The 25,766-nt window shown below is 36.3% G+C and overlaps 1 protein-coding gene across 1 annotated transcript; it reads left to right on the plus strand.

Annotated features, from left to right (window-relative positions):
* Positions 1-24,630: 24,630 nt before the first annotated feature.
* Positions 24,631-25,766, plus strand: LOC113362140 (uncharacterized protein At5g39865-like). Its single transcript, XM_026605112.1, has one exon. It carries the CDS (start codon positions 24,746-24,748, stop codon positions 25,730-25,732), a length of 987 nt encoding a protein of 328 aa, XP_026460897.1. The 5' UTR covers positions 24,631-24,745; the 3' UTR covers positions 25,733-25,766.

Raw genomic sequence — 25,766 nt, forward strand, 5'->3', positions numbered from 1 at the left:
TCTACAATGGTGGTTTGGGCTAGTTTATTGAAACTACCAACATAATTATCCTGAGCAACATCCTCAAATCTAGCACATAAATCATGTTTAAAGGTATCCCATGAAATAAACTCTTTACCTTATTGGTAATTTAAAAACCATGAATCTACTGATGAGTCGAAATGAATTGCAGCCATATCAACACGTTGATCATCAGGAAATTATGTAAACTAAAATACCGGTCACATTTAAGAGCCCAACCACGAGGATTAGTACCATTAAAACGTGGGAAATCAACCTTGGGGGTACGAGTGAACTTACGAGATTCAGTATTGGAGAAATTATGAATCACCTGATGAAGATCTGTAAATGGGTTTCTCTGATTTGGTTGTTGATTCTCAGATCCAGAAGCTTCAGGTTGATTAGATTGCGCCGATTGAAACAAATTAATAAGAAGATTCTTCTTATCACCCAAAGATTGAATCTCATTTTTCATCTCAGTGATTGAATCGGTATGTTGAGTAACTATATTAGAAATTTCTTGAAGTTTTTCCTTGGTGGCCATGGTTCCAGGTTCCAGGATGGAGTCTGATACCAATTGTAGTGTATCTAGTACAACTACAAGGTGAGATTGGATAAAAATGGTAGCAAGCTACCTTCTCTCTGATAAATCAGAGCCTGACTTCAATTGAAGCTAAAATTGGTTTTCATTACATGAGATTTAGAAGAAGAATGATTGGTCTTTAATACACCAATCCTCTCTAATATAATCAACGGCTACTAACTAATCTAAACTCATTGCATAACTCGAGGAAATGACCCAGGATAAACACACGCACTAAATGTTTAGTTACACCCCTCTTAGTAGCTAAGGAGAATTACAAGTATGCATACTGAACTTGTGTGGATCATAACACCATGAGAATCAAGTATTAAGAAACAATTATTGTCAGAGGTAAATCTATGAATAGACAGTAAGTTATGAGAGGCAGCAGGGACTACAAGGATATCATTAAGATGAAAGAAATGATTATTAATGAGGTTAATAGAGTATCCTTTATGAGTAATATGCATACCCGCACCATTTGCAGTGTGTATCATCTCAGGGCCATCATAAGGATAAGCTTCAAGAAGAGTGCTGGTATTGGTTTTAATGTGATTGTCCGCTCCACTGTCAGCAATCCATTCTTCTTCATCAAATATATCAGCAGCAGCAAGCATGGCATTGATGTTTGCAGAAGGAGATCTGCCTTTGTAAGAGAAATTTAACCTCTTGTAGATGGGGGAAAACGATTTGCTGGTTTTTACGGAATTGAGGAGACGACCTTGCGGAGGAGACTCCTTGAACCAAGTGAAATGCTTAACCTCACACAGATATACTGCAAGAATGGAGTGCTTTAAGTTCAAGAGATCAATCTGTAGGACTCCGGCCTGAACCAAGAAAATGGTTGTTCCAGAGTCAATTAGATCACAAGAGAGGATGGGTCGATCTGTATGAGGGAAGCTGAGAGATGTGTGAGATCAATGGTGATCTAGGATTGTAGGTGTGTTGTGTATTCTGCGCGAAGAAATAAGATAAGTTATGATTGGTTGAATTTTTATCTGTTGTGAGTAATTGCTTAGACGTTGAGTTCTTAATCTCTTGTTGTCTGTTGACGAGAGATTGTCTGTTCGACGAAAGAGAGTCTTATTTTTCAATCATGATTCAAAAACTTATCTTATTTCTTCACGCAGAATACACTGCACACCTGCAATCCTCGATCACCATTGATCTCACACATCTCTCATCTTCCCTCCTACAGATCGACCCATCCTGTCTTGTGACCGAATTGACTCTGGAACGGCCATTGTCTTGTTTTAGAATGGAGTCCTACAGATTGATCTCTCGAACTTAAAGCACTCCCTTCTTGTAGTGCATCTGTGTGAAGTTAAGCATTTCGCTCGGTTCAAGGAGTCTCCTCCGCAAGGTCGTCTCCTCAATTCCGTAAAAACCAGCAAATCATTTTCCCCCATCTACAGATTGACGACCGTAATGGGAGATTAATCTCTCGGTTGCAATCTCAATTCTCACAAATATGGTCGGTCTTAGGTCTGGTTCAGTTACCAATCCGGGTTCAACACCCGACTCTAACATCGCAAGTTTTAGTAGTACTGCCACCGCAAGTATTACTCCTCTTAACGTTGCAGGCTCTAGTGGTACTGCTAATACCACTCCTCCGTCCAGCAATGTCATGCCACATGTTACTACTACTCCTCCGAGTGTTGGTGCTCCAGTGATCACTCATGTCAATGCTATGTTGAAGAAGTCAGAAAAGCTGCAAACTATCCACCAGCAAAGGAACCTGCAAGTTTCATCACTCGAGAGGACCTGAAGCGCTTTTTAGAAGATCGAGGAAAAGACAAGACATCATTTGTCCACCGTCACCAACCTCAGTACCCTGCTGATACACAAAGGATTCCTCTGCCAAAAGGTTATACCTCTCCAACGTTCACTCTTTATGATGGAACGGGCAATGCTCGATAACACGTTTCTCGGTTTCTAGAGGCGTTGGGTGAGCATGAGCACAACCATGTCGTCTGTTTGAAGGAATTATCAAAGTCTCTGACAGGCAGAGCATACACATGGTACAACAACATTGCACCAGTTAGTATCACCAGTTGGGAGAAATGATTAATGCTTTCTACAGAAAATACTTCTTTGTCTAAGAGCAGATCACTCTCTCTGATTTAGGAAAAATGTCTCATAAGAACAATGAACATCCTAACAGTTATGTGAAGAGGTTCAGAGTGCAAGCTTTGGACTGTAATGACCCGAATGTCACAGAACAACAACTGATGGACTTTTGCATCAACAGGTTGATCCCGGTCTATAGATCCTTTCTGGAAAATCTCTGGTTCCAAACTTTCTCAAAGCCTCATGAAGCAGCCAAACGATCAGTGACTACTGCACCTGATTTACTGGAAAGAGCAAAGTCTGCAAGGTCGAGGAACCTCGAAGCAGCCGGTGCCTAGTAAACAATCAGTACAATCTCCAGCCTTCAACAAACGTTGTTGCTGAAAGGAAAACCGAGACACAGCATCACAACGCTTCTCCAACATCCCACACTCCTTTGAAGGCGCAAAGAAAAGATAACCAATCCTGAAATGCACAAACCTCGACCTGGCATCAATGAACGGGGAAATAATCATACAAACTCAAACTTCTATCTTCTCATGAAGGATTGATCGAGTTACTGGAACTCTGGGTTCAAGATGGTGCAATCAAATTTTCGTTCATCAGGAGAGAGACAACTGAAGAAGAAATGAAGAATCCAGGTATTGTCACCTTCGTAGATTCATCAATCATCCAACAAGTAACTGTAATATTTTGAAGCACATCTTCAAAGAGAAGGTTGATACACAATAACTTCAACTGGGGACTGAAGGAGTACACAAGAATCCTCTCCCAATCAGAACCTTTGCACTCTCTAAACAACCAGTCAAAGAAGCAGTGCAATCATTGATCGAGCATATCTGTGAAATTGGTCTATCTTTCTAAGGCACAAAGGAAAGACATGTTCGCAGCACCGAATTACATTGTGTCAGAGTCTTTCCATCCCGGAAATACTCTTTGAACCTTCATCCACAGTAAATGAATTCGGAAGAGTGTTGATCGATGCTGACACCGCTATCAACATAATTCCACTGAAAACCCTCAGAGCCGCAGGGACAAGAATCTACTCGTGATCCCATCTCAATCAGAGACCTTGAATTAACGCTCGGAAATACTTATGGCTACATCACTCTCAGAGTGAACATAAGTTCAACCTGGACAGAAACTAAGTTCCACATAATCAGGAAGATCCAAGATATGACATGTTCTTCAGACGAGTGTGGATTCATGCTAAAAAGATGGATACTGACAAAGCACCTTTGGTTGCACATCTCTCCAATGAAGAAAGTTCTTATGCAGAAGATTTGGCGGGTATTCCGTCATCAGAGCACTTGGAGGAATTTTTAACTTTGACGAGGCTGAAGCAAGAACCTGCAAAGATGCATAGAAATTCATCAAGAGGTTCCGCACTCAGGAAAGTCTCATTCCTCCCATGTCCATGTCATTTATTTCCTCGCATGCTATCCTAGCATGGGTACTTAATATGCTAGCAACTCTGTGATTGCAAGACGTATGGTAGCTTCACCGCATTAGTATTTTACCAAGTGGTTGAATCTGACATTTCTCGGAATCGAATACTGAGACATTCTGAGATGATATCCAAGCCTGGCAAAGAACACTTTTGACGTAGCCTTGCAAGAGTGTTCATGTGTGCCACAAAATCAGAAAGCTATGATGTCTGCACAAGTGTTGAATCCCACTACTGCAACGAAAGGAGTGATGAGTCAACAGAAGATACTCAGGGCCGAGATGATCAAACCTAAGATTTTAAGGGATATGACGCTTCAACGCTCAAGCATCTAAGAAGCCTTCAAATTGTACTCTGAATCAAAGAATACACCTTCTATAATGGCACATCTAGCTTCAGCACAAATATCTCGACGATGACACACTGATTCAACACCAGCACGATCAAAGTGTAACTGAATTTATCCCATGATAAGACTTCTGAAGAAGATGCAACATCATTCATCCATGGATGGCACAAACTCCTTCAACATACACCGGGGACTTGATCTTATTGGAGAAATCAATTTTATTTCAATAAATGTTATCCACATAACAAGTTATTACAACCTGATGTGATTCCATGGAACTTCATCAACAGGTCTCTCTACATCACAAGCCCCTGCACGACTGAGGAACTTCCTCTCTTCACTGATCACATCCAGAATGGAAAATTCTGCTGCTATCTACCACAATAACATCGATTCCCTGACAAGGCACTTCACAGTAAAGGTTCGGTAGAATTTTGGTTAAACCCTACACCCTCATCTTAGGGACGCTCAACTCATCAATTAGTTCGTGAATGTAAAGGCTCACTGGATGAAGAAGTAAATACTATGTCGATAATCATGGATCTAGCCTTTTCGATCTCTGGAGAAACTCCGACCATAGTATCGGCATCAACAAGCATTTCGGGAGAAAATTCTATCGTGATCCAGCATCAACGACGGTCTTAGGGGCAACATCCTCATGACCAGCTTCATCAACTATCCGTTCTCTAAAGTATTACTCGATGGATCGGACTTCTCCAAGCACTAATGATTCATATCAAGGTGTGTAAACATGAAATATGTTCACATGAAAGTCTTTCCGAAGCTTTCACAACATGCGGGCACAATCCCAAGTCTTCTACAAGATGTTTCCATCACCTCTACAGATGAGATACAACATACTTCATCCCATGGGTTTACAAAAACGTACCAATGAGTGAGTAATGAGACAATACTTTCTTAATGAAAGATGTTAGTCTATCTCTCTTCTATAACATACCAAAAGGGCGCATCAATCGGACATACGATCTGAAGGTTATGTCCTCCACACTCAAGTTCATGGAATCTGAAAACTTTCACGGGATAACAAGTTACAAATGTGCACGCTTCATTGGATGACTTAGACAACTCCAAATTGGGTGATTTTTTTCTCATATGATAACTCGGTCTCTTATCTTCAAAAGTTGGGGTCAAGCACCATATTCCGACGACGTATGAGGTTTCTAAAGCTTCCAGAGCATACAACATGCAAGCAGAAATTCGTGGACGGGATTCATAACCTCTACAGTCGATCGATGTCCACCAGGTCTTTTCTCTAAGTGCTTCATCAAGGTACCTCCTGCTTCGAACACCTAGGATTTTACATCAAGTTTTTTGTACTTGGGTCCTCTAAATAGGTCTTGCCAGAAGAAGGGAAAATAAAGGGAGAGATTTAACAAAATACTGGAGACTGACGGTCCACTGATCATGACGATCAGTCACAGTCCAAGACTCGTGACTGGCACCAAGTTCACCTACGCTAACCATTCATCATAAAACTAATGCTACAAACAATACATACAACCGTGGTCATTACAACATCCCCTCTTGAAAGCAACTTCAGTTAAGGTCCCGTGACCAAGGTTTCAGAAGTGATGTTTCTACGACTAACAGAAACAAGATGGCACTGCAAACACCATGCTCATGTATCAATCACGGGTCCTGATCTCGAATACGTCAATGACATTAAAATCCTTCACCAACCGTTCAAGACATAAGCGAATGGTATAAAGACACAACAGGAGTGTTTTACAACAAGCTCGTCTGAGATGATTTTACACTGTCCCGCACAAAGCAGCGATCTGGGAGAAACTGGTGAAGAATCTAGGGATGAGTCATATACCGTTCTCTTCGTATGGATGTCCTCTACAACATATCCAAATTTACAACAATTGGATAAACGATCAAAGAGATGTGGCTGAAACATTGTACTACATGCCAGCTGAAAAATTTCTAAAAGTCTCCTGGAAGTTTACTGTTTTGTTGATTTCGTACCTTAAACGTCCTCAAAATACGAAACGCTTCTTTGCTAAATCTTCGAAATTTTCTGAGAATAAAGAAACATGGGTAGATAGCGAAATCCCGACATCGGACGAAGATTCTACAACATTTTTGCTAGAAGACCTAACTTCTCAATTTTCTGATGACGAATTATGATGAAATTCTTCATTCATCAACATCTGAATCGGGAGCTACACCATCAAAGCGAAGCCGAACTTCATATTCAGTCGATAATCTCACTTGATGAAGTCGGCGGTGCTTCTGCTGATGAGATATGAGCTTTTCATCATCAACTCTTTTCTTTTGTGATATTTCATCACATCCCTGCTTTCCCTCCGCATGTGCAAATACCAATAAAGCATATATCTTAGCACGAACGACTCCCATATGATCGAGATACACACAGTGTGTCATTCTTCCAACGTCTCTGAAAGGTTGATTCACCTCGGCATGAGCATCTGCAGAAGTCTTCATCTTTGACTTCATAGAGCGTTCCCCGGAAGAGCTAGAAGAGTGGTTGTAACCAGAAGTCACCACTATCTGAGGCGAAAGACATGGAGTCATGGATATACCAATAACAAACGCGCAACAAAATGGTAACAATACAACTCTTACCTATTTACAATTTCACTAGTTGTAGTGATTATAACATCAGAATTTCGAAAACTTGCTCGTTCCTTCAAACCTGCAAAGACGAGCAAGATTCATTATTCAAAATCATGACTTGATTTTTCATAAAACCATGAATAACCCACGTGAGTTTTAACATCCACTGGTTTTTCAAAAATTGGACAGGCGTCCATTCTACAATTGTGAAAACTCACGTACAGACATTATTTCACCATGTATAATTGTCTACTTTCAACGTTTGTTCAAAATCAAAACATTGATTTTACAAAAAATACGTTTTAACGTGAAACTCACGTAAATTTGAAAAACATATATATATATATATATATATATATATTTTCTCCCTCGATAGTATATTTTCAAAAATTTGTGAAAGCTTACTTATCGAAAATAAATTTTTCATGAAAGCTCATAGACAAATTTTTTTACTAACAGACGCACGTCTATTAGAAAAAAAAAATCTTTCTCTCGTACAAGCATCCACCTATGAGACGAGAGTTTATTAAAATCTCACATATTTAAAAAATATCTCTCCTACATTAGGGATTATTCCTAGTTTCTTAAACTAACGATCGAACGAACGTTTGTTCCTCAAACAAGGGTTTTTACAAAACTCACGTCTATACATGCATATGTATATATAATTTTAACATGAACAACTCAGGAACAAGTTATCAATTTCTGAAAAAAAAAAGAGCGGTGCTACACCAATTTACGCTCGTTAGACGATGCTCTGTCATGGTACTGGGATCTTCGTTCAAGCCATGGTTCGCCCGTACAATCGAAAATCCGGTAACATTCTGTCTTAAAAAAAATCACCATCCAGTGCTGAGTGAGGAACATGACTGTCCTTCACTAAGCAGGAGACTTAATGTAGATGTGGATTTTCGACAAAGGCTAAAATCGTAAAACCATAATTGTACATATTCCTGATCCAGCAACCAGATGAGTACCAAGGCTCATGTCTCTCATTGAAGCATGAAAACTCATGCTGCAAGAGTCTCTGACTGAGTTTATTGTCTCTCGGAGCATACATGAATATGCAGTCTCTCAACTGAGGCAACGACATATCTCATGAATACTGAGCAATTTCAGTAATCACTTTTATATAGAATCAAACGATTGGACGGCTCCTAGACAACTCGCCTGCTAGTATAGAGCATAACGTCTTCAGGATGCAACAATGTTTTCCTTGACTATATAAAAGACATGCATATAGAATCTTAACGATTGGACGTCTCCCAGACAGCTTGCCTGCTAGTATAAAGCAATAACGTCTTCAGGATGTAACAATGTTTTCCCTGACTATATAAAAGAAATATGACGCTTCAACAACCTCATATCGCTCAATTTTTGAATAATTAATGCTCCTAGACGATCGTGCTAGTATAGATCCATCGATTAATTATTTCTAAATCATTAGATTCATTAACTGAATCCTTGGAAAATATTCTACGTTCTTCATAATATTTCATTACTTCCTTTCATGGTTCTTCCCAGCAGAATTCCATGGGTTAGTGATAAATATTCAACGTACGGGCATCTGAGCCGCTATCGAGTAAGCCCCGACCAAAATGGTGCAAGTGTATTCAGCAATAATGCACTAACGAGCACCTGAATGCACGAACGAGCATTCAAAAATACGAAGGAACGATGAACCTATGCAAAACCGGAAGAAAAATAAAAAATATAAAGCTAAGGCGCTAGGGGACTGGGCCCACCCGCCGGCCAGTCATTCCGTGTCCAAGCCCACGCCTAATTCCTTATTTTATCATATTTTATTATTTTTATTTTAGTCTTTCTCCTAATTTTTTCCTTTTCTGATTATAAATTTTTCTATCTTATGATAACCCCATTTTATAGACCCTTAATCAATACCATTCATAGGCATTTAAGACGTTTGGATAAGGTTCATGTCTCTATACCATGCAGGCATGTCCAATATCCCATACAAGTTACCCAGAACCATAATGACGTTTTGAAAATTATCACTCACAATCAATTCTATCTAACCTTTCAGTCCTGGCTTAATTACACCCCTTCGAACCTATCGCCTCCACTCACCAAACCTAATCCCCCCTTTTACCTTAGTTTTTTTGGTTCCACCATTATGAGTGACATTGGTAAGCCACCATACCTATTTTTGGCTCCTTGGATATTAAGTTTGTTTTTTGATTTTATGCAGGTTCAGATAATACAGCACCTGTTAGGAGGCACCATTGTCTCTTGGGGCACCATGAGTAGTTATGTGAATCCCAAACCCATCAACTCTTTTTTAATCAATACCAAAACCCATAAATTGAGAATTAATACCTTCTCTCTATTCACACCCTATTCGTTATTTCACGCCACTTTTCATTGCACCCCATCTACCATTATTACGTTTGGATGTATTCGACCTTTGTTGCTCACCCCAAAAGCAAACAACATTAAATGAACAGATCTAAACTCCTATGTTGCTAAATCTCCTCCACACGTGTTATATATAGTTTATAATTATAGGGGATCTACAATTATTGTAGATGTCTTATTATCTTACCAGTTTCAGCTGCATGAGACAATAAAATATCAACATTACAAAGTTATCACGGAGCATGCAGATACTTCTGATACTCTGTCCAACACCACTGTTACTGACCACGACAACACACATCCCACCTGAATCTTTCACAAATTCATTCTCACTTTACCAGCTTAAACTATATTCAATCTTTCAGAGTTTCCAATTTTAAGGTTCAGTCTCCTATACAGACATATATTACATTATTACTTGGTATCTCCATAACCTGTCATTATTTATCTCTGATCCCCACTATCTCTGGGCATTGTCTTCACCAGATACAAATATATATTTTCTCCATATCCAATTCTAAATCAACATATACCCAGCTTTACTTTAAGACCAATATCGGAAGTTTTATTTATATGGAGTCTTCTAATTCTTCAAATGATAATCATTCTGTTATTAATGTTCAAGACCTTTCTTCTCAAATGGCTGAAAAACTTCGTTTACTTAAAAATCTACCTTCCTCCATCTCTGAACTAGTGTTTATTGATAAAACTGTTGTTCTTGCTGAAAATGATTCTAACTGGAATGGAGTGTGGTGAGTTATGTGTGCAGCGAGACTCTAGTGCCTACTTCTTCTATCAGATATTACAATTTTTCCTAATGTCCTTTAACTTAAACTCCAACAGTTACAAACTTCAGTGGATTGAGAAACAAAGTTCTTATCAGATTTTTAGCAGAAAGTAATTTCAATAGGGTTAATGAACAACGCCCTTGGTTCGCCTGTGGTTTTCTCATTGTGCTAAGAGTTGTTCCTCCATCTGGTTGGCCTGCAAACTTTCAAGTGTCTTTTGAGGATGAATTAATGTGGCTTACATTATGCAATGTTCCTAAATAATGTGTTGAATTTGAAGACTTGAAGATGCTCACCCTCAACCTTGGAGAACTTCTTGATGCAAAAGAACCATATGGTAATCATACTCTTAAAAAGAATGTTAAGATATATATTTGAATTCCTTTTAAGCAAGCTCTCCCAACTGGTATCCCTCTTCTCACCAGAGGTAGAGAAGAACCATTTTTCATCGAATGTAGGTACTTCAAAGTCCAATTTTTTTGTCATTCTTGCAGTATCATTTATCATAAAGATGCAGTGCTCCCTAGTTGGTTAGCAAAGCAACAATTTATCAGAGAAGCCAGTTCTTATTTTTTTAAATATGTTTATCCAAGAGTTTCTAAGATCATGATGCCATCAAATATGGCTAATGAGCATTCTTAACCGGTCCAAAAAAAAATCCTGTTGCTGATACCTTAATGACCCAAGCTGAGGTAGCTCCAGATACGCAGAGTCAAATGACGAATTCTAAGGAATATGCTGATAAAGGTAAAGTTGTTGTTAACATCCAAAGCTCTAATGGCATCACCTAGGAACCGTTCAAAAACACGATCAACATGGGTCCTTTTGGTAGTAGATCATCTAATATCAAGATTCATGATGTAGGATCATCTCACCTTCAACAGCTTGTTCATGTGGTCAATGGTTTACCAGTTATTCTTAAAGAAGTCGCTGGTCAAGCTGAACATTCTTTTGTTCTTAATCATGTTCCTGATTTGAATAACTCGGGTCCGATTCACACCAACAACTTAGCTAGGAGATTCAAAACTGCAGCAACTCCTTCTCAGAAAACTGTTATATCCAAAGAGGGAAGATCAGCTGGAGGTATAGTGAAGTTCCAATATCATTAGATCTTTGCAATGTGATATGTTGGAATGTGCATGGTCTTGGTAATAATGTGAAAACTGATATTGTTTTCTTGTCTGAAACAAAAATGCAAAAGGATTTTGCTGCTCGAAAAGTGAGGAATGTGGGCTTTCCTTGTACTTCTAATGTGCCCTGTATTGGTAGAAGTGGTGGTCTTGTGTTGGCTTGGAAGAAAGAAATTGATCTTTACTATAGGCATATACGTTACTGAAAATTAGGGGGTCTAACAACCACACCCAATATTTTGCTTAGCAATCTGTATGGACTAATTCCAATATACTTTTAAGAGAAACAACTAGACAGTCAGACTCAATCTTAATAAAAGTATATCAAGAGTTATATCTCCCTTTCTCGATTCAATACTTACTTAAGCAAATAGAAATCTGCGATTCTAATTGAATACAAGAGAAATCACTTGAACGGTACCAAAGACCAATGTTCAAGTATCAATCAATTTCAATCAACCACCAAAGGTCAGATTTCCCAATTGATTTTTTGATTTAACGCACAACCTGTGATATTTCAATTATGTAACAAAATATAATGCGGAAAAAAAAATAACACAGACACCAGAAATTTCGTTAACGAGGAAACCGCAAATGCAGAAAACCACCGGGACCTAGTCTAGATTAAACACACATTGTATTAAGCCGCTATAGACACTAGCCTACTATAAACTAACTTCGGTCTGGACTGTAGTTGAACCCCAATCAATCTCACACTGAACCAAGGTACAGTTGCGCTCCTTACGTCTCTGATCCCAGCAGGATACTACGCACCTGATTCCCTTAGTTGATCTCACCCACAACCAAGAGTTGCTACGACCCAAAGTCGAAGACTTGATAAACAATTCTGTCTCACACAGAAAAGTCTATAGGAATGAATAAATATGTCTCCTACGGAAATACCGAAGAGTTTTTGTTCCGTCTTTTGATAAATCAAGGTGAACATGAACCAATTGATAAACCAGACTTATATTCCCGAATAAGAGCTAAGTATTATCAATCGCCTCACAATAATCTTAATCGACTAGCGAAAGAAGATATTGCGGAATCACAAACGATGAGAATAAGATGTTTGTGACTTCTTTTATATCTTGCCTATCGGAGAAATCAATCTCAAGCCAATCTTATGATTGTACTTAGTACGATAGAAACAACAAGATTAGATTACACAACTGCAAGAAAAGTAGTATCGGTCTGGCTTCACAATCACAATGAAGTCTTCAAGTCGTTAACATACACAGTCTCGGTAGAAGCTTAAGGTTAAAGGAGAATTGACTCTAGATAATAAAACTAGTATCACACAGGAGGTGTGGGGATTAGGTTTCCCCATTGCTAGACTTCTCCCTTATATAGTCTTTCAAATCAGGGTTTCCAATCAATGTTAGATTAGTAACATAGCATTCAATATTCACCGTTAGATGAAAACCTGATTAGATTCAAGCTAATATCTTTCAATAGTTAGATCGAAACTTAGCTTGTTACACACAAATGAAATGAACGTTTATCTAGGTTTGTGTAACCGTACCCAAACATGTGCATCTAGTTGGTTCAACAGTAGTTAACCAAATGGTTAGCCATATGAGAACTTTCATATCAACCATATTCTTCTTTACCATAACTAGTTCAAATGACTCAAATGAACTAGTTAGAGAGTTGTTCAATTGCTTAGATCTTATAGAAGTATACAAGACACAACCGAAGTAAAAACGATTTGATTCACTCGAATCAATTCATGAACTTTATATCCACGGTTTGCAAACTTGCATTCCTTAGTTTATATAGAATAATCGTTTTTAGAAAATAACCAACTTAAGTACGCGGACTGGTACGCGGAAGTTTGTTTTTAATTCACAAACTCCGGCAGAAATTCTCGGGTAGAGAACCTCCGACAGTACGCGGACTAGGTACGCGGACTCTAGTTCCGGTTTTCCTGAGCAGCACAGTACGCATACTTTGGTTCAAGGAATAAGGACTTATACATGTATGAGTTACCACACAATGCTTATATCCAACCATGGTTATATAATCTAAACTCTCATTTGAATCATTGAAACATTCTTAGAGGACGTTATATAGTTGTTCTTCACATACTATTTTTTGTCAAAGCAATTTTCAAGTAATTGAAACTTAATATGACTTCCATCACTAGAAAAGATAAACTTGGCCAAAGCGAAAGCTTACCAACATATATTTCGAGAAATAGATAAGCGAGATAAACTCGGCTCGAAATAACAAATGTGCATAATCAAATTCTATATAACAAAACGAATTTTGCCTCAAGATAGAAGATAAAGTAGATAGACTTTTGAGTGATAGATAAGTTCAAGTCTCCACATGCCTTTTAGTCGATGAAGTTCCACCAGTTCCTTGAGTAGTTCTTCGTCTTTGTATGATGATCGTCATGGAGTCTTGAGCTCAACTACACTTTCTATCCTAGTTTGAGACTTAGCTATAAGTATACTAGAAATCAATACTTATAGTTTTGATCACTAACATTGACAAACATGCTTGAGATAGCAACACATGCGAGTTCGACCGAGCAGTGCTCTAACAGTTACTACCAAGGATATTATCCACTCTAAAACCCATCATCTTTTTTTCATATATGGTGAGCTAAATAGTTATCTAAGACAATCCTTTTGGAAAAATCCATGCCTTTTTCTACCCTTATCATTAGATGAATCAGTCTTTCTTGTTGGTTATTTTAATGCTCTCTATGCCCTGAGGATAACAATGAGGGTTTAGAAGTTCATGACACTGATATCTTTAATCTTAGAAATTTATATAATGTCTTTGATTTGCATGATCCTGGCTTCTCTGGTCCTAGGTTCACCTGGTCTAATATGCAACAAGGTTTTGACCTTATTCTTGGAAGACTTGATAGATGTCTCATTAATCAGCATGCTGAATTGTTATGTTCAAAATTTTATATTAATAATCTACCAAGAGACTCTTCTGATCATTGCCCCATGCATATTGATTTTAACTATGAATATAAATATATGCCCAAACCCTTTATTTTATGGCCATGTGGATTGAAGATCCTAATTGTAGGGATATCATAGCTAATGCTTGGTATGTTAATGTAGTAGGTTCCCCTGCTTATAAACTTAAAGAAAAACTTATTAATACCAAAAAATGCCTTAGGGATTGGAATAAAACTTCTTTTGGTAATGTCCAAACCAATATCAAAACTACTAGAGAGGAACTGGTAGATCTTCAAATTTCTAATCCTACCGACTCTTACTTTATTTCTAGACTAAAGTCCAGACTGGAATATATGTATAACCTTGAAGAGCTTTATTGGAAGGACAAATCTAGAGAGGTTTGGCTTTTGGAAGGAGACGAAAACTCTATGTATTTCCATAGAGTTACCTTCTTCAGGAGTGAAAAGACGAGGGTACCCAAATACACCACAATCTTTAAAATATCCACCTATAAGTCCTCTTACCGAAAGTGATTGTATATGGACAAAGTCGAGAAAATACGAAAATCGGTATTCACACTTTATGTGATCGTATATGGATACGATATCGAGACAATACAACAATCAAAGTGTGATTACTTGATAATAGGTTCGGACTTAACCAAACTCAATAGGATCACTATCAATTAATATGGAATTAATGTTTGTGTAATTTACTTTAAATTACAATAACAACAATTATAATTGTGTAAAATAAAAGTAAATGACACAACAAATATAAATAGAGAAGGTATGAGTATATAAGAAAAGAAATCTCCCTAAAGATGTTAATTATTCATATAATAACCGAGAGATCATGTGCTCAGTTTTCATGTGCTTCCTCACCTTTCAAAAGATTGAGCACCAAGGTGAGAAAGCACATTCTAACACAACTAGGTTGTGTTTAGTTGAGCATTGTCTTGTTCGTCACGAGTGACTAAGACAAAATCATCATTCTTGACCTCTTGCTTGGTTTATTTTCTTTTGTTCCATCTCTTGTTTTTTTTCTTTGAATTGTGATGAAGAGTGTCATTATCACAACATTCATTTGCACAAGAGAGTTTAGACAACATGATGTATTTCTTTAGTCTTTCAAGAAGTTTCTCAATATTAATCAATTGAGTGTCGTTCTTGTGAATAACCTTTGGTCCCTTCTTGGCTATGGAGGACTTCGGGACCCATTTAGAGTTGGGTTTCGCAGAAGCAGCTTTCTCCTTCATACCATTAAGACCATTGTCCTTTTGGATATTTTGCGAAACAACCTTTCTCCAATTTGGAACATCATATCTTGTCTTTGCATTTGCAAAGTCATATCTTATTCTATAATAGAGTCTTTTATGAGATGACCTTGTCGAGCGATAAGCAAAATTTGTACTGTCATTATAATAATTCTTTTGCTTAAACTTAGGACAATAACAATCTGAGTTCTTTCGGGGAGCAAACTTACCCAATTCTTTTGATACAAAAGAAAGTGCATCCTGCATCTTACGAACTTTGCATCCCCATTGCATGTGCCCTTCATTACCATAATAATAACAATTCTTAGTAACAAACGAAGTCTGAGTTTTAATGTTACCTTTTGGTGGATCCGCTTGTATTGGAGCTCGACGAGTTTTCTTCTCATTCTTCTTCTTGTCTTTGTTCAACGGTTTTGCTTTCTTGACATTAACAGAAGTGCTCTCTTTGATGGTTGCACTTGATGAGTCTGGTTGAACATGATTCTTAGGCATGACAAGCTTTACTTCTTTACAAGAAATATGATCATCTTTGACATCATTGGAAGCCTTTGTCTGAGAAGAATTTGTATCTTTAACAAATTTGACCTCATTTTTATCGTCGGAAGCACTTGATATCTTATACCCCAATCCTCGTGTATTACCATGATATATTCCTGCTTCTAACAATGAGGATAAATTATTTGTGCTATCATCATACTTTTTCAAGTACAGATTTTCTTCTTCCAACATCTTGATTTTACCAAGAGCATCAGCTAGATCGGCCTCACGAGAAAAACACATCCTTTCTCTTCAAAACTCTTTTGTTGAGAATTAACCCTTGCTTCAGATTCAACAAGTTTTTTTCCGACAAAAAGAGATCTATTCGAAGATTTTCACATTCTAATTTCTTAGAATTTAGCTCGTCTGTACGATCTTTAAGAAGAGAATCACTGGTGCGATAACCCATATAACATCCTTGAAAAACCCTCTTCATTTTCTTGTTCTCACGACAAAGAGGAGTCATGACACCAAGAAAATATGAAGTTCTCAGTTTTTTATTTTTCAAAGGATCCAGTAGTTTAGAGTATTCTGATATATCCTCTTGTACTTCTTGTTAAAAGTATGAGTCATCATCATCGGAAATTTCATCTAACCTTTCTTGTAGACGTTTTTTCCAGTCGTCATCGGTTTCTACATCATTAACAAGATTAACTTGTCTAGTAGAATCTCTCGAGATGATTCCATTATGATCTTCAGATAGTGACTCGTAGATGCCATCATCAAGGGTTAATTCAAAACTCTTGACACCTTGCTTTACGTTAACTGAATCATTCTCAGATTCTATAAAAATCATTTTTAGATTCCAGTCTTATAGGTTGGATCGTACCAAATACATATTGTTAGATATTTCGTGTTTGCCATCTCTGATACCAATTGAAAAGACAAGGGTACCCAAATTCACCACAATCTTTAAAATATCCACCTATAAGTCCTCTTACCGAAAGTGATTATCTATGGACAAAGTCGAGACAATACGACAAATCGGTATTCACACTTTGTGTGATCGTCTATGGATATGATATCGAGACAATACAACAATCAAAGTGTGATTACTTGATAATAGGTTCAGACTTAACCAAACTCTATATGATCACTATCAAGTAATATAGAATTAACGTTTATGTAATTTACTTTAAATTACAATAACAATAATTATAATTACAGAAAATAAAAGTAAATGACACTACAAGATTTTGTTAACGAGGAAACCGCAAATGCAGAAAAACCTCGGGACCAGGTTCATAATTGAATACTCTCATAATTAAGCCGCTATAAAAAATCTAAACTAACTTCATATAGTTGAGACCGCAACTAAACCTAGTTCACTTATTTTCTTCAGTATCCCTGCGCTTCCAACATTCAATAAGTGCACGCACTGGAACAATTCCCTTGGATCACATTATAAACAGTAAAAGAACAACAAATCTGTTTGGTAACAACTCTATTGATTCTTTAAGATAAAGATATCTCAAGTCATATGCAAAGGATCTTACGTTTAAACTAATAAACTCCTTTCCTGGTTAGATCAATATATCCAACAAATACCGAAGTAGCAGAGTTCAGATTTGCAATCAATCAATATAAAAATCTAACAAGAGACTATAAAGTGATGTCGATCAAGGTTTGTGCTACACAAATATATGAGAAACCAATAAGAAATCTTGTTTGTCTTTAAATCTTCTTTAATATTCAATTAAACATGCACAACACCACTTGAATCTCTTGTGATCAATCACGCACAAAACGGAGTCTGTTAACAATAGATTATCACAAGATGTCTTTAGATCTACAAACAGTTCTAAAGATCCCGTCGAAACTTCGATCTAGTTTGGGTGAATCTTATATCTGAAGAGAAGATTCTCAAGAATAAACAAACTAGGTGGAATGAAAGTTCAACAACCATTAGTCAATTAAATCAATCGAAAACTAATAAACTGCAATTATCTAGCTTCCCACCAACGGTACTCGTAGAGCGTCTTGATCTCACAGGAATCTTTGAACGAGCGTTCGTAAGAGATATCGCTTAATTAAGGTACTTTCCTCTCCGGATAGACGCTCCACCAGAAACAACAAAAAGATGAAGTTTTCCTGGCTCTTAGGATGGTTTGCAAGAGATACAAACTTAGGTATTTATAGACCAAGGATGTTTGGACACCAAGGAATTTCCAAAACCGAATATTCTCAACATATGTAATAAATGCCCAAAATTGGTTTTCATAATTCCTGCAAATGTTTGTCCAATATTTCCGAAATCTCTCAATAGAAAATCTCCAATCAGTAAATGCACATTACTAATTTTTATTTTCTAGAGATATGCATTTAATTGCTGGTAATTAAAGCATATAAAACTAACAACCTTAATTAAAAGATTCTTAATTTATTTCGGATCGGGATCCCCTTGAGTTATTAAGAAATATATTTGAAAAATAAAAGATAAGAGTTACTGTTCGTGTTCAAAGTATGTTGACATATTTTCTTTGTAAATCCTCTTTCATATTTACAATCTTGGAATCGATTATACTACACTTCCAAACAAGTTTAGAATTGGTTCATCTGTATTCAAATCATAATCATGGGTTTTATCGGTTCTACCAATCACAAAGATCGGTTCTACCTTAATGTGGATTACTTGTGATCGAACACACAAGTTACCAGGACTGGTTACATTAATTACCAGGACCGGTTACCATATACTCATGGTATTGCTCGTGATCAGTCACACCACTCACTAGGATTGGTTACACCAATTACTAGGACCGGTTACACCAATTACAAATATATATTACACAATTCTTTTGTAATCGGTCACACCAATTACTAGAACCAATCGCACCAATTTACAAATATCGGTCATACCATCTTAGGTGATTACTTAGGATCGGTTACACTAATTAATAAAAACTAGTCATACCAAATCATAAGTCAGGCACTATGATTATTTATACCAAGATACACAAAAAGTTAATGATCGGTTCTACTAACTCACACATATTGGTAATCCAAAGATATGCAATAGATAACAATACCAATAAGCCTGGCGATTTCCCTTTCGATTCATGAAGCAAGTTCATGAATGTACTTCCTTTAAACAAATGTAAACATTGTCTCCTAGGATGAAATATTCACCTTTACCCATACATAATCACAATAGCATTCATACGATTATGTCGATGTCATATATACGAAGTTCAAAAGATAAGTGTTATACTTCGCATTCTAATTCCTTAATACTATGATCAGATCATGTACCACTACTAGAGTATAATAATCATTTACAGCTTCGCAGTTATGTTTTCAATATAGCACGACTTGAAAGATATGTTAGGAATGAAAAAGTTCAAGTCAATATTACTAACCTCAAGAGGAAGGATGATGTCGTCGTTGTATCTCGTTACTTCTTCACATTCTTCAGGTCTTTGAGTAATACTTGTATGTCTCATAATCCTAGACTTTCTAGTCTAACCTATACGAAGTTGTCTCTAGTACATAATCAAGCGACTCTTAGATAAGTTTTGGTTCACTAAAATATGACAACCAAACTTGACATACCAAAGCTTGGTGGGTTCAACCGAGCTATTCTCTAACAAGGATAAAGACACATGCCATAAGCTGGATAAAAAACTCTCTTGATACCGTGTTAGCTGATAGAGAGAGTATAGACACTTCCTTTGTGGACTATTTTTAAAATATTTATTCCTCTCATCCTCAGCAATATCAAGATGAGATTTTAGAAAACCTTTCCTGTTAAATTCTCTGCTGAGGATAATTCTGACCTAAATCTTTCCCAGACTGCTGAGGAAATCAAGAATTCTATATTTCAAATGGGTGGTAAAAAAGCTCCTAGTCCTGATGGCTTCACATGAATGTTTTATCAAAAACACTGGGATATTGTTGGGGAGGCTGTTATAGAAACATGTTTTAGAACTTGTCACCTAGCTAAAGTTTTCAACACTACTAACATTGCTTTGATTCCTAAGGACGTCCCTTTGGCTGAGCTTGTTTTTCAGTATAGACCTATACGCTTATGCAATTTTATTTATTAAATTTTATCCAAAACTCTGGCTAATATATAGAATTAAACCTCTCATGGATAATATTATCTCTCAAAATCAAAGTGCTTTTGTTCCTAAAAGAAGCATCTCTGACAACATTATTCTAGCTAATGAGACTGTCCATGCTCTTAATCACCATAAAAAGAAATAGGGTATTTCTACAATTAAACTAGATATGTTTAAAGCTTATGATAAATTGAAGTGATCTTTTCTTGTAAAAATCTTACATAAAATGGGTTTATCTGAACATTTGATTAATCTAATTCATCAATGCCTTTCTACTATCTCTTACTCTGTTTTATTGAATGGTAGTCCTACTGGCCTTATAAAACCTGAAAGAGGCCTAAGACAAGGAGACCCTTTATCTCCCTATCTTTACATTATATGTTTTGAAGCCTTATCTGCTTATATTGATGGTCTTACCAGTATAGGCCTAGTAGAAGCACTACAACAAAACATGGTTTTTCCAATGAAAAATAATGCCACAAATATTTAACTTTACGTCAAAAATATACTTTTCTGACGTTTATTGTTTGTCGGTCAAGGCGTTACAAAAACAGGTGTTGCAAATAATTTGTCCGACGCTAAAAGCGTCACTTATACAGAGGAGCTGTTGTAGCATAAATTTCTATCACAATTATAATTTTTGCATCACAAATAATTTATGCTGCATAAAAGCTATTTTTTCCATTTGTTAATAAAATTTTTTTTGAATTATCAATTAAAATATTTATGTGACATTTTCTTAATTTATGTAAAAGAAAAACTATTAATTTGTTGTCCTGCGAAAAAAATTAAAAAATATGCAATAATTAATTTTATGAATCCAAAAGAAAAGAGTTTACTCCAATAATTATTAAAGATCATGAGCAGACAAAAGAAATAAGAGCCATATGTTAATCAACAAGAATTTATACAATTTCCAGTAAAAAGAAATATAATTTGAACATCACAACATAGCAATAGACATTGTACTATCCCATCGGGAAAAAAAAATCTATTGATTTCTTAATTAATTAAAGCGTGTTAGCTTTTGACAACCAAAATTTTGATCTCAACTCTCTGAATCTGGAGTCGTTTCTTTCTGATTGAAATTGTGGCTCTTGGACAATGAATTCTTCTTTTTTCTTGAAAGAGGATTAGTAGCCTGGTATAAGAAATTCCATCCACAGATATCAAAAGAGAACAACCCATAAAACTAAGTAATAATTTTGATAGAAGTGCCAGATAGAAGGAACACCTACATTGAAAATCAATTAGATCATATATATATATATATATAAAGTCATCTAAGTTAAAAAGTTTGAGCGGTAATAATATCAACGACTTACCGTGTTAGATATATGATCTTGTCCAATTCTCCATCAGAATTTTTTTCTTTCGCAGAAAGAATAACAAAATCCATACAAAAAATATAAAATCAACCAAACAAAATAATTAGCAGATAGGAAGTAACTTTTATTGTGTGATGTATGTTCGAATCTAAATCGATTAATGGTATCAAACAATAGTTGGTGGCGCTAGCAGTGGCGGCTGATTTTGAATACATATCGATGAAGATTAGATGAAGGAAAAAAAGAAAAAATGAAGAAGATACATAACTAATTTTAGGTTTAATTCAAATATACGGGCATAGGATTTTTGTTGACCAAAAAGTAAGAACCCGACTTTGAAAACAAAAAGGGTTAACGTGTAACCTAGCAAAGTTAGGATGGTTACACGTTTGATGAGTAGTTAGTGGGTTCAGGGTTACACGTTGATGCGTGTTTAATTAGTGGGTTCTTTGAAAAAATATTTTACTTGGTGAATTTTAGGCTACATGTTGTCTTGTGGCAAGTTAAGACGGTTATTGTAAAAAGATAATTATTTTAGTTTATTTGAAAAATATTTTTTCACACTTAGAAACGTTGAAAAAGGAATTTATTTTTATTTTTATTTTTTCTTAATTATGAATTTTATTTACAACGCCGACATGATATCACAAATTAATGTTTTTGTACTTCGCTAACAATATATATATGCGACGCAGAAAATGTCACATATGCATAATATTAACAACACATTTTTAGGTGTTGAAAATGTAGTGTCACGAATTCCACAAGTTGTTGTAGTGAAGGTATTAAAGTTTGTAATAACGCCCCTTGTATGACACATATTTTGTTTGCTGATGATTCCCTTTTGTTTTCTAAAGCTACTGAAAAAGATTTTAGAACTATTAAAGAGTATCTTCAAAAGTATTGCTTAGATTCTGGTCAGGAGATAAACTTTGAGAATTCTGGTATTTTGTTTAGTAAAAATTTGTCCGCCCCTTTGATGAATCATTTGTCTAACATTCTGGATATTCATAATAGAAGCCCAAGAGAAAAATATTTTGGTACCCCTATAACTTTCCATGCCTCTAAAATCCTGACCTATATGGGTATTCTTCAGGATGTGGATGCTGGAATTACTTCTTGGCTTCATAAACTTTTATCTCAAGCTGCTAGAACTACTTTGATTAAACATGTTGGCCAGACCATTCCTCTGTATCAAATGAGTGCCTTTCTTATCCATGAAAATGGATTCCCACCTATGTCAATTCTGGTAGGGAGAGACTTTAGATCCTAAAGATAGGAAGCTCTATCTTCTAAGATGGGATGCGTTGTGCTCCCCTAAGTCTGAAGGTGGCTTGGGATTTTGGAAAGCTGAACTTAACAATTTGGATATGCTAGCCAGAAATGCTTGGAAAATCATTGAGAATCCTGACTGCCTCTTGGGTACTGTGCTGAAAGCTAAATAATTTCCTAGGACAGATTTTCTCAATGTTGCTTTCCATAGTGACGACTCTTGGACCAGGAGATGTTTACATGCTATAAAAGAAATGATTAAGTCTTTTGTTTCTTGGATTGTTAGAGATGGTAAGTTTACTGATCCCTGGTGTGATAAATGGATCCATACTTTGGCATCAACTACCCCTAATCCCTTAGTCCCACTGACCCTTGTGTTAAAGTCTCCTATTTTATTTATGATACTACTAGCTTGGAATTTGAATAAATTAAACACCCACTTTTATGATGCTTCTGCCTAGAAGATCATTACTATTCTCTTAAGCCAGTTGTGCACTCCTAAGGATAATGGTGCAAGATATGTGATGAGGGACTTCTCCAGTAAGGTTTCATTCTGCGCTTCTATTGTCTTTGATGTGGAATCTGTTGAAGAGGCTGAAGCTAGAGCTATCTAGGCTTTTTTTGAAGAAAGTTGTGGAATTAAAACTTACATATATCTCAAGATCTGGTTTCCCAATTTTCTACTGGAATATTTGATGGAACTCCTAGAACTGATGTTATCTTTAAAGACATTCAAAATTTTGCTTCTTCTCTTATTGATTGTATTTTCTCTTTTCAATCTATTATGTTGCTCATGAACTAGCTAAGTGGACAAAAAACAACAAGTCGTCTATGTACTGGTCTGTCCCTCTTGTTTGGCTTAAACCTTTTGTTGAGGAGGACCATTAGCCTTTTTGAAGGCTTTTGCATATTAATAAAATAAAATAAGAAAATAATAAAGGGAGGAATGTGCACCTTAATTTATCAGAGGTGCACAAAATTATACTCGTTATGCTCCTATTTAGGTTATATATAAATTTTTTTAATTTATTAATATAATCTCCCCCTCTTGCTTGAAGTATTTCTCTTCGTAAAGACTTACCCCTTGTTTGATTACTTTTGACTCATCTGAGTCATCTAGATCCGAGTCGTCTGGATCTGAATAAAATCACATGATTTGAGTCAGATCTGACTCAATATGTCTGTTTGAGTCAGATCTGACTCAAAAGAAATAAAATGAGTCAGTGGTTTGATCCCATGAATCAGGAGTACTTTGTTACCTGACTCAAACGGGTATGAATCAATGATTAGGTCTCAGTTAAAGGTCGAGTCAGATCTGAGTCAAAATTGAAAACAAACGATCTGATATCTGACTCGCGGCGAATCAGGAGTTCACTCATATTCAAATTACGAGTCAGATGCAAATAAACATGGTCTTACCCGGATGATATCTGGTTGATCCACGTTGGTTTCTTTAGCAGAGCTTTGTTTTCATCTGCATTTGATGCCTCTTGGCAGAAATACAAGAAGGGTAGCCCTTAAATAAGATTAGGTTACTAGAAACACACTTTTACCCTTTTTCGAGGAGCGCGCTACATTTATTTGAATTTCTGACACGTTCATTTACACGTATAGAAATATCCACCGTTTAGCTACACTAAATCGACACCGTTGAACCCATTCTCTATGTACATCAGTTTTATTTTAATAATATTACAAACCCTAACTTTAACGAATGACAAAAACCAACTTTCACTCATAAACCAAATCTTACAGCTAAGATACTCTATCACAACCTTATTATTCTATACCAAGACTTATAGTATCAGTAATCTCGTCAAAATTCAAATATATTTTCGTTGACTTCTTCTTCTTCAGTTAATAAAACTACACACTTCCCCCTGAATCAACATTCATTACTTCGTCTTCTTCGTAGAGCTCTGCTTCAAGATTCAAAAAATACCTTACGAGTCAAATCGTTTTCGCTATTTGGTCAGTCATAAACCATTTTGGTTACAATGGGTTGTGTGTCTTCATCCTTGCTCGATCAAGATGATGAGTTTACTCAAATCGGTGGATCGACAGGAATCGGTCATCATTTTGTGTCTCTTACATCAACAACATATGGTTTATTAACAGTAGATTCATCAACAAAATCTACAGAGCAAAACCCACCAACACCACCTCGATTTATTGGGTCCTTCTTACAAACGAGTCCACTTTCTGAAGCTAAATCGGTTCGATCTGAACCTGTTCCTGAAGTTATTAACTCGTGGGAACTCATGGCTGGTCTTGATTCTGAATCCGCTCGTTTCTCTCCTATCAACAACAACAACAACAACCCTAAACCTTCGTTTTCTCTGCTTGATACTGTTGCAGAACTTGATTCACGTATCTCGAGGTCACCTCGTTTGGTCCTCTTTAATAAGGAAAATTCAAACCCTAATCATCGTCAATTTCAGAGAGATTCTACTTGTGAAAACACAGAAAAGTATTATGATGCTGATGAATTTGAGAAGAAATGTCCGGTGAACGGAGAAAACAGAGTTGTTATTTACACAACAACATTAAGAGGTGTAAGAAAAACATTTGAAGATTGTAATGCAGTAAGAGCAGTTTTTGAGGGATTAGGGATTGTGTTTAATGAAAGGGATGTATCAATGGATAGAGGGTTCAGAGAAGAATTGAAAGAATTGCTGAAAGGAATTAGTAGTAATAAACAAGGAAATGTAACAATACCAGTACCACCTAGGGTTTTCATTAAAGGAAGATATATTGGTGGATATGAGGAGGTGTTTAGAATCCATGAACAGGGTTGTTTGATTCAGTTACTTGAAGGCTTGCCAAAATCTAAAATTGGTGGTGCTGTTTGTGATGGGTGTGGTGGTGTTAGGTTTTTGCCATGTTTTACTTGTAATGGGAGTTGTAAAATTGTTAAGAAAGTAGTTGTTAGATGTCCTGATTGTAATGAAAATGGGTTAGTTCTTTGCCCTATTTGTAGCTGAACCTCAGTCTAATCTAATAATGCATTACTTCAAA

This window comes from Papaver somniferum, chromosome 3 (genome assembly GCF_003573695.1).
Source record: "Papaver somniferum cultivar HN1 chromosome 3, ASM357369v1, whole genome shotgun sequence".
Taxonomy (NCBI): domain Eukaryota; kingdom Viridiplantae; phylum Streptophyta; class Magnoliopsida; order Ranunculales; family Papaveraceae; genus Papaver; species Papaver somniferum.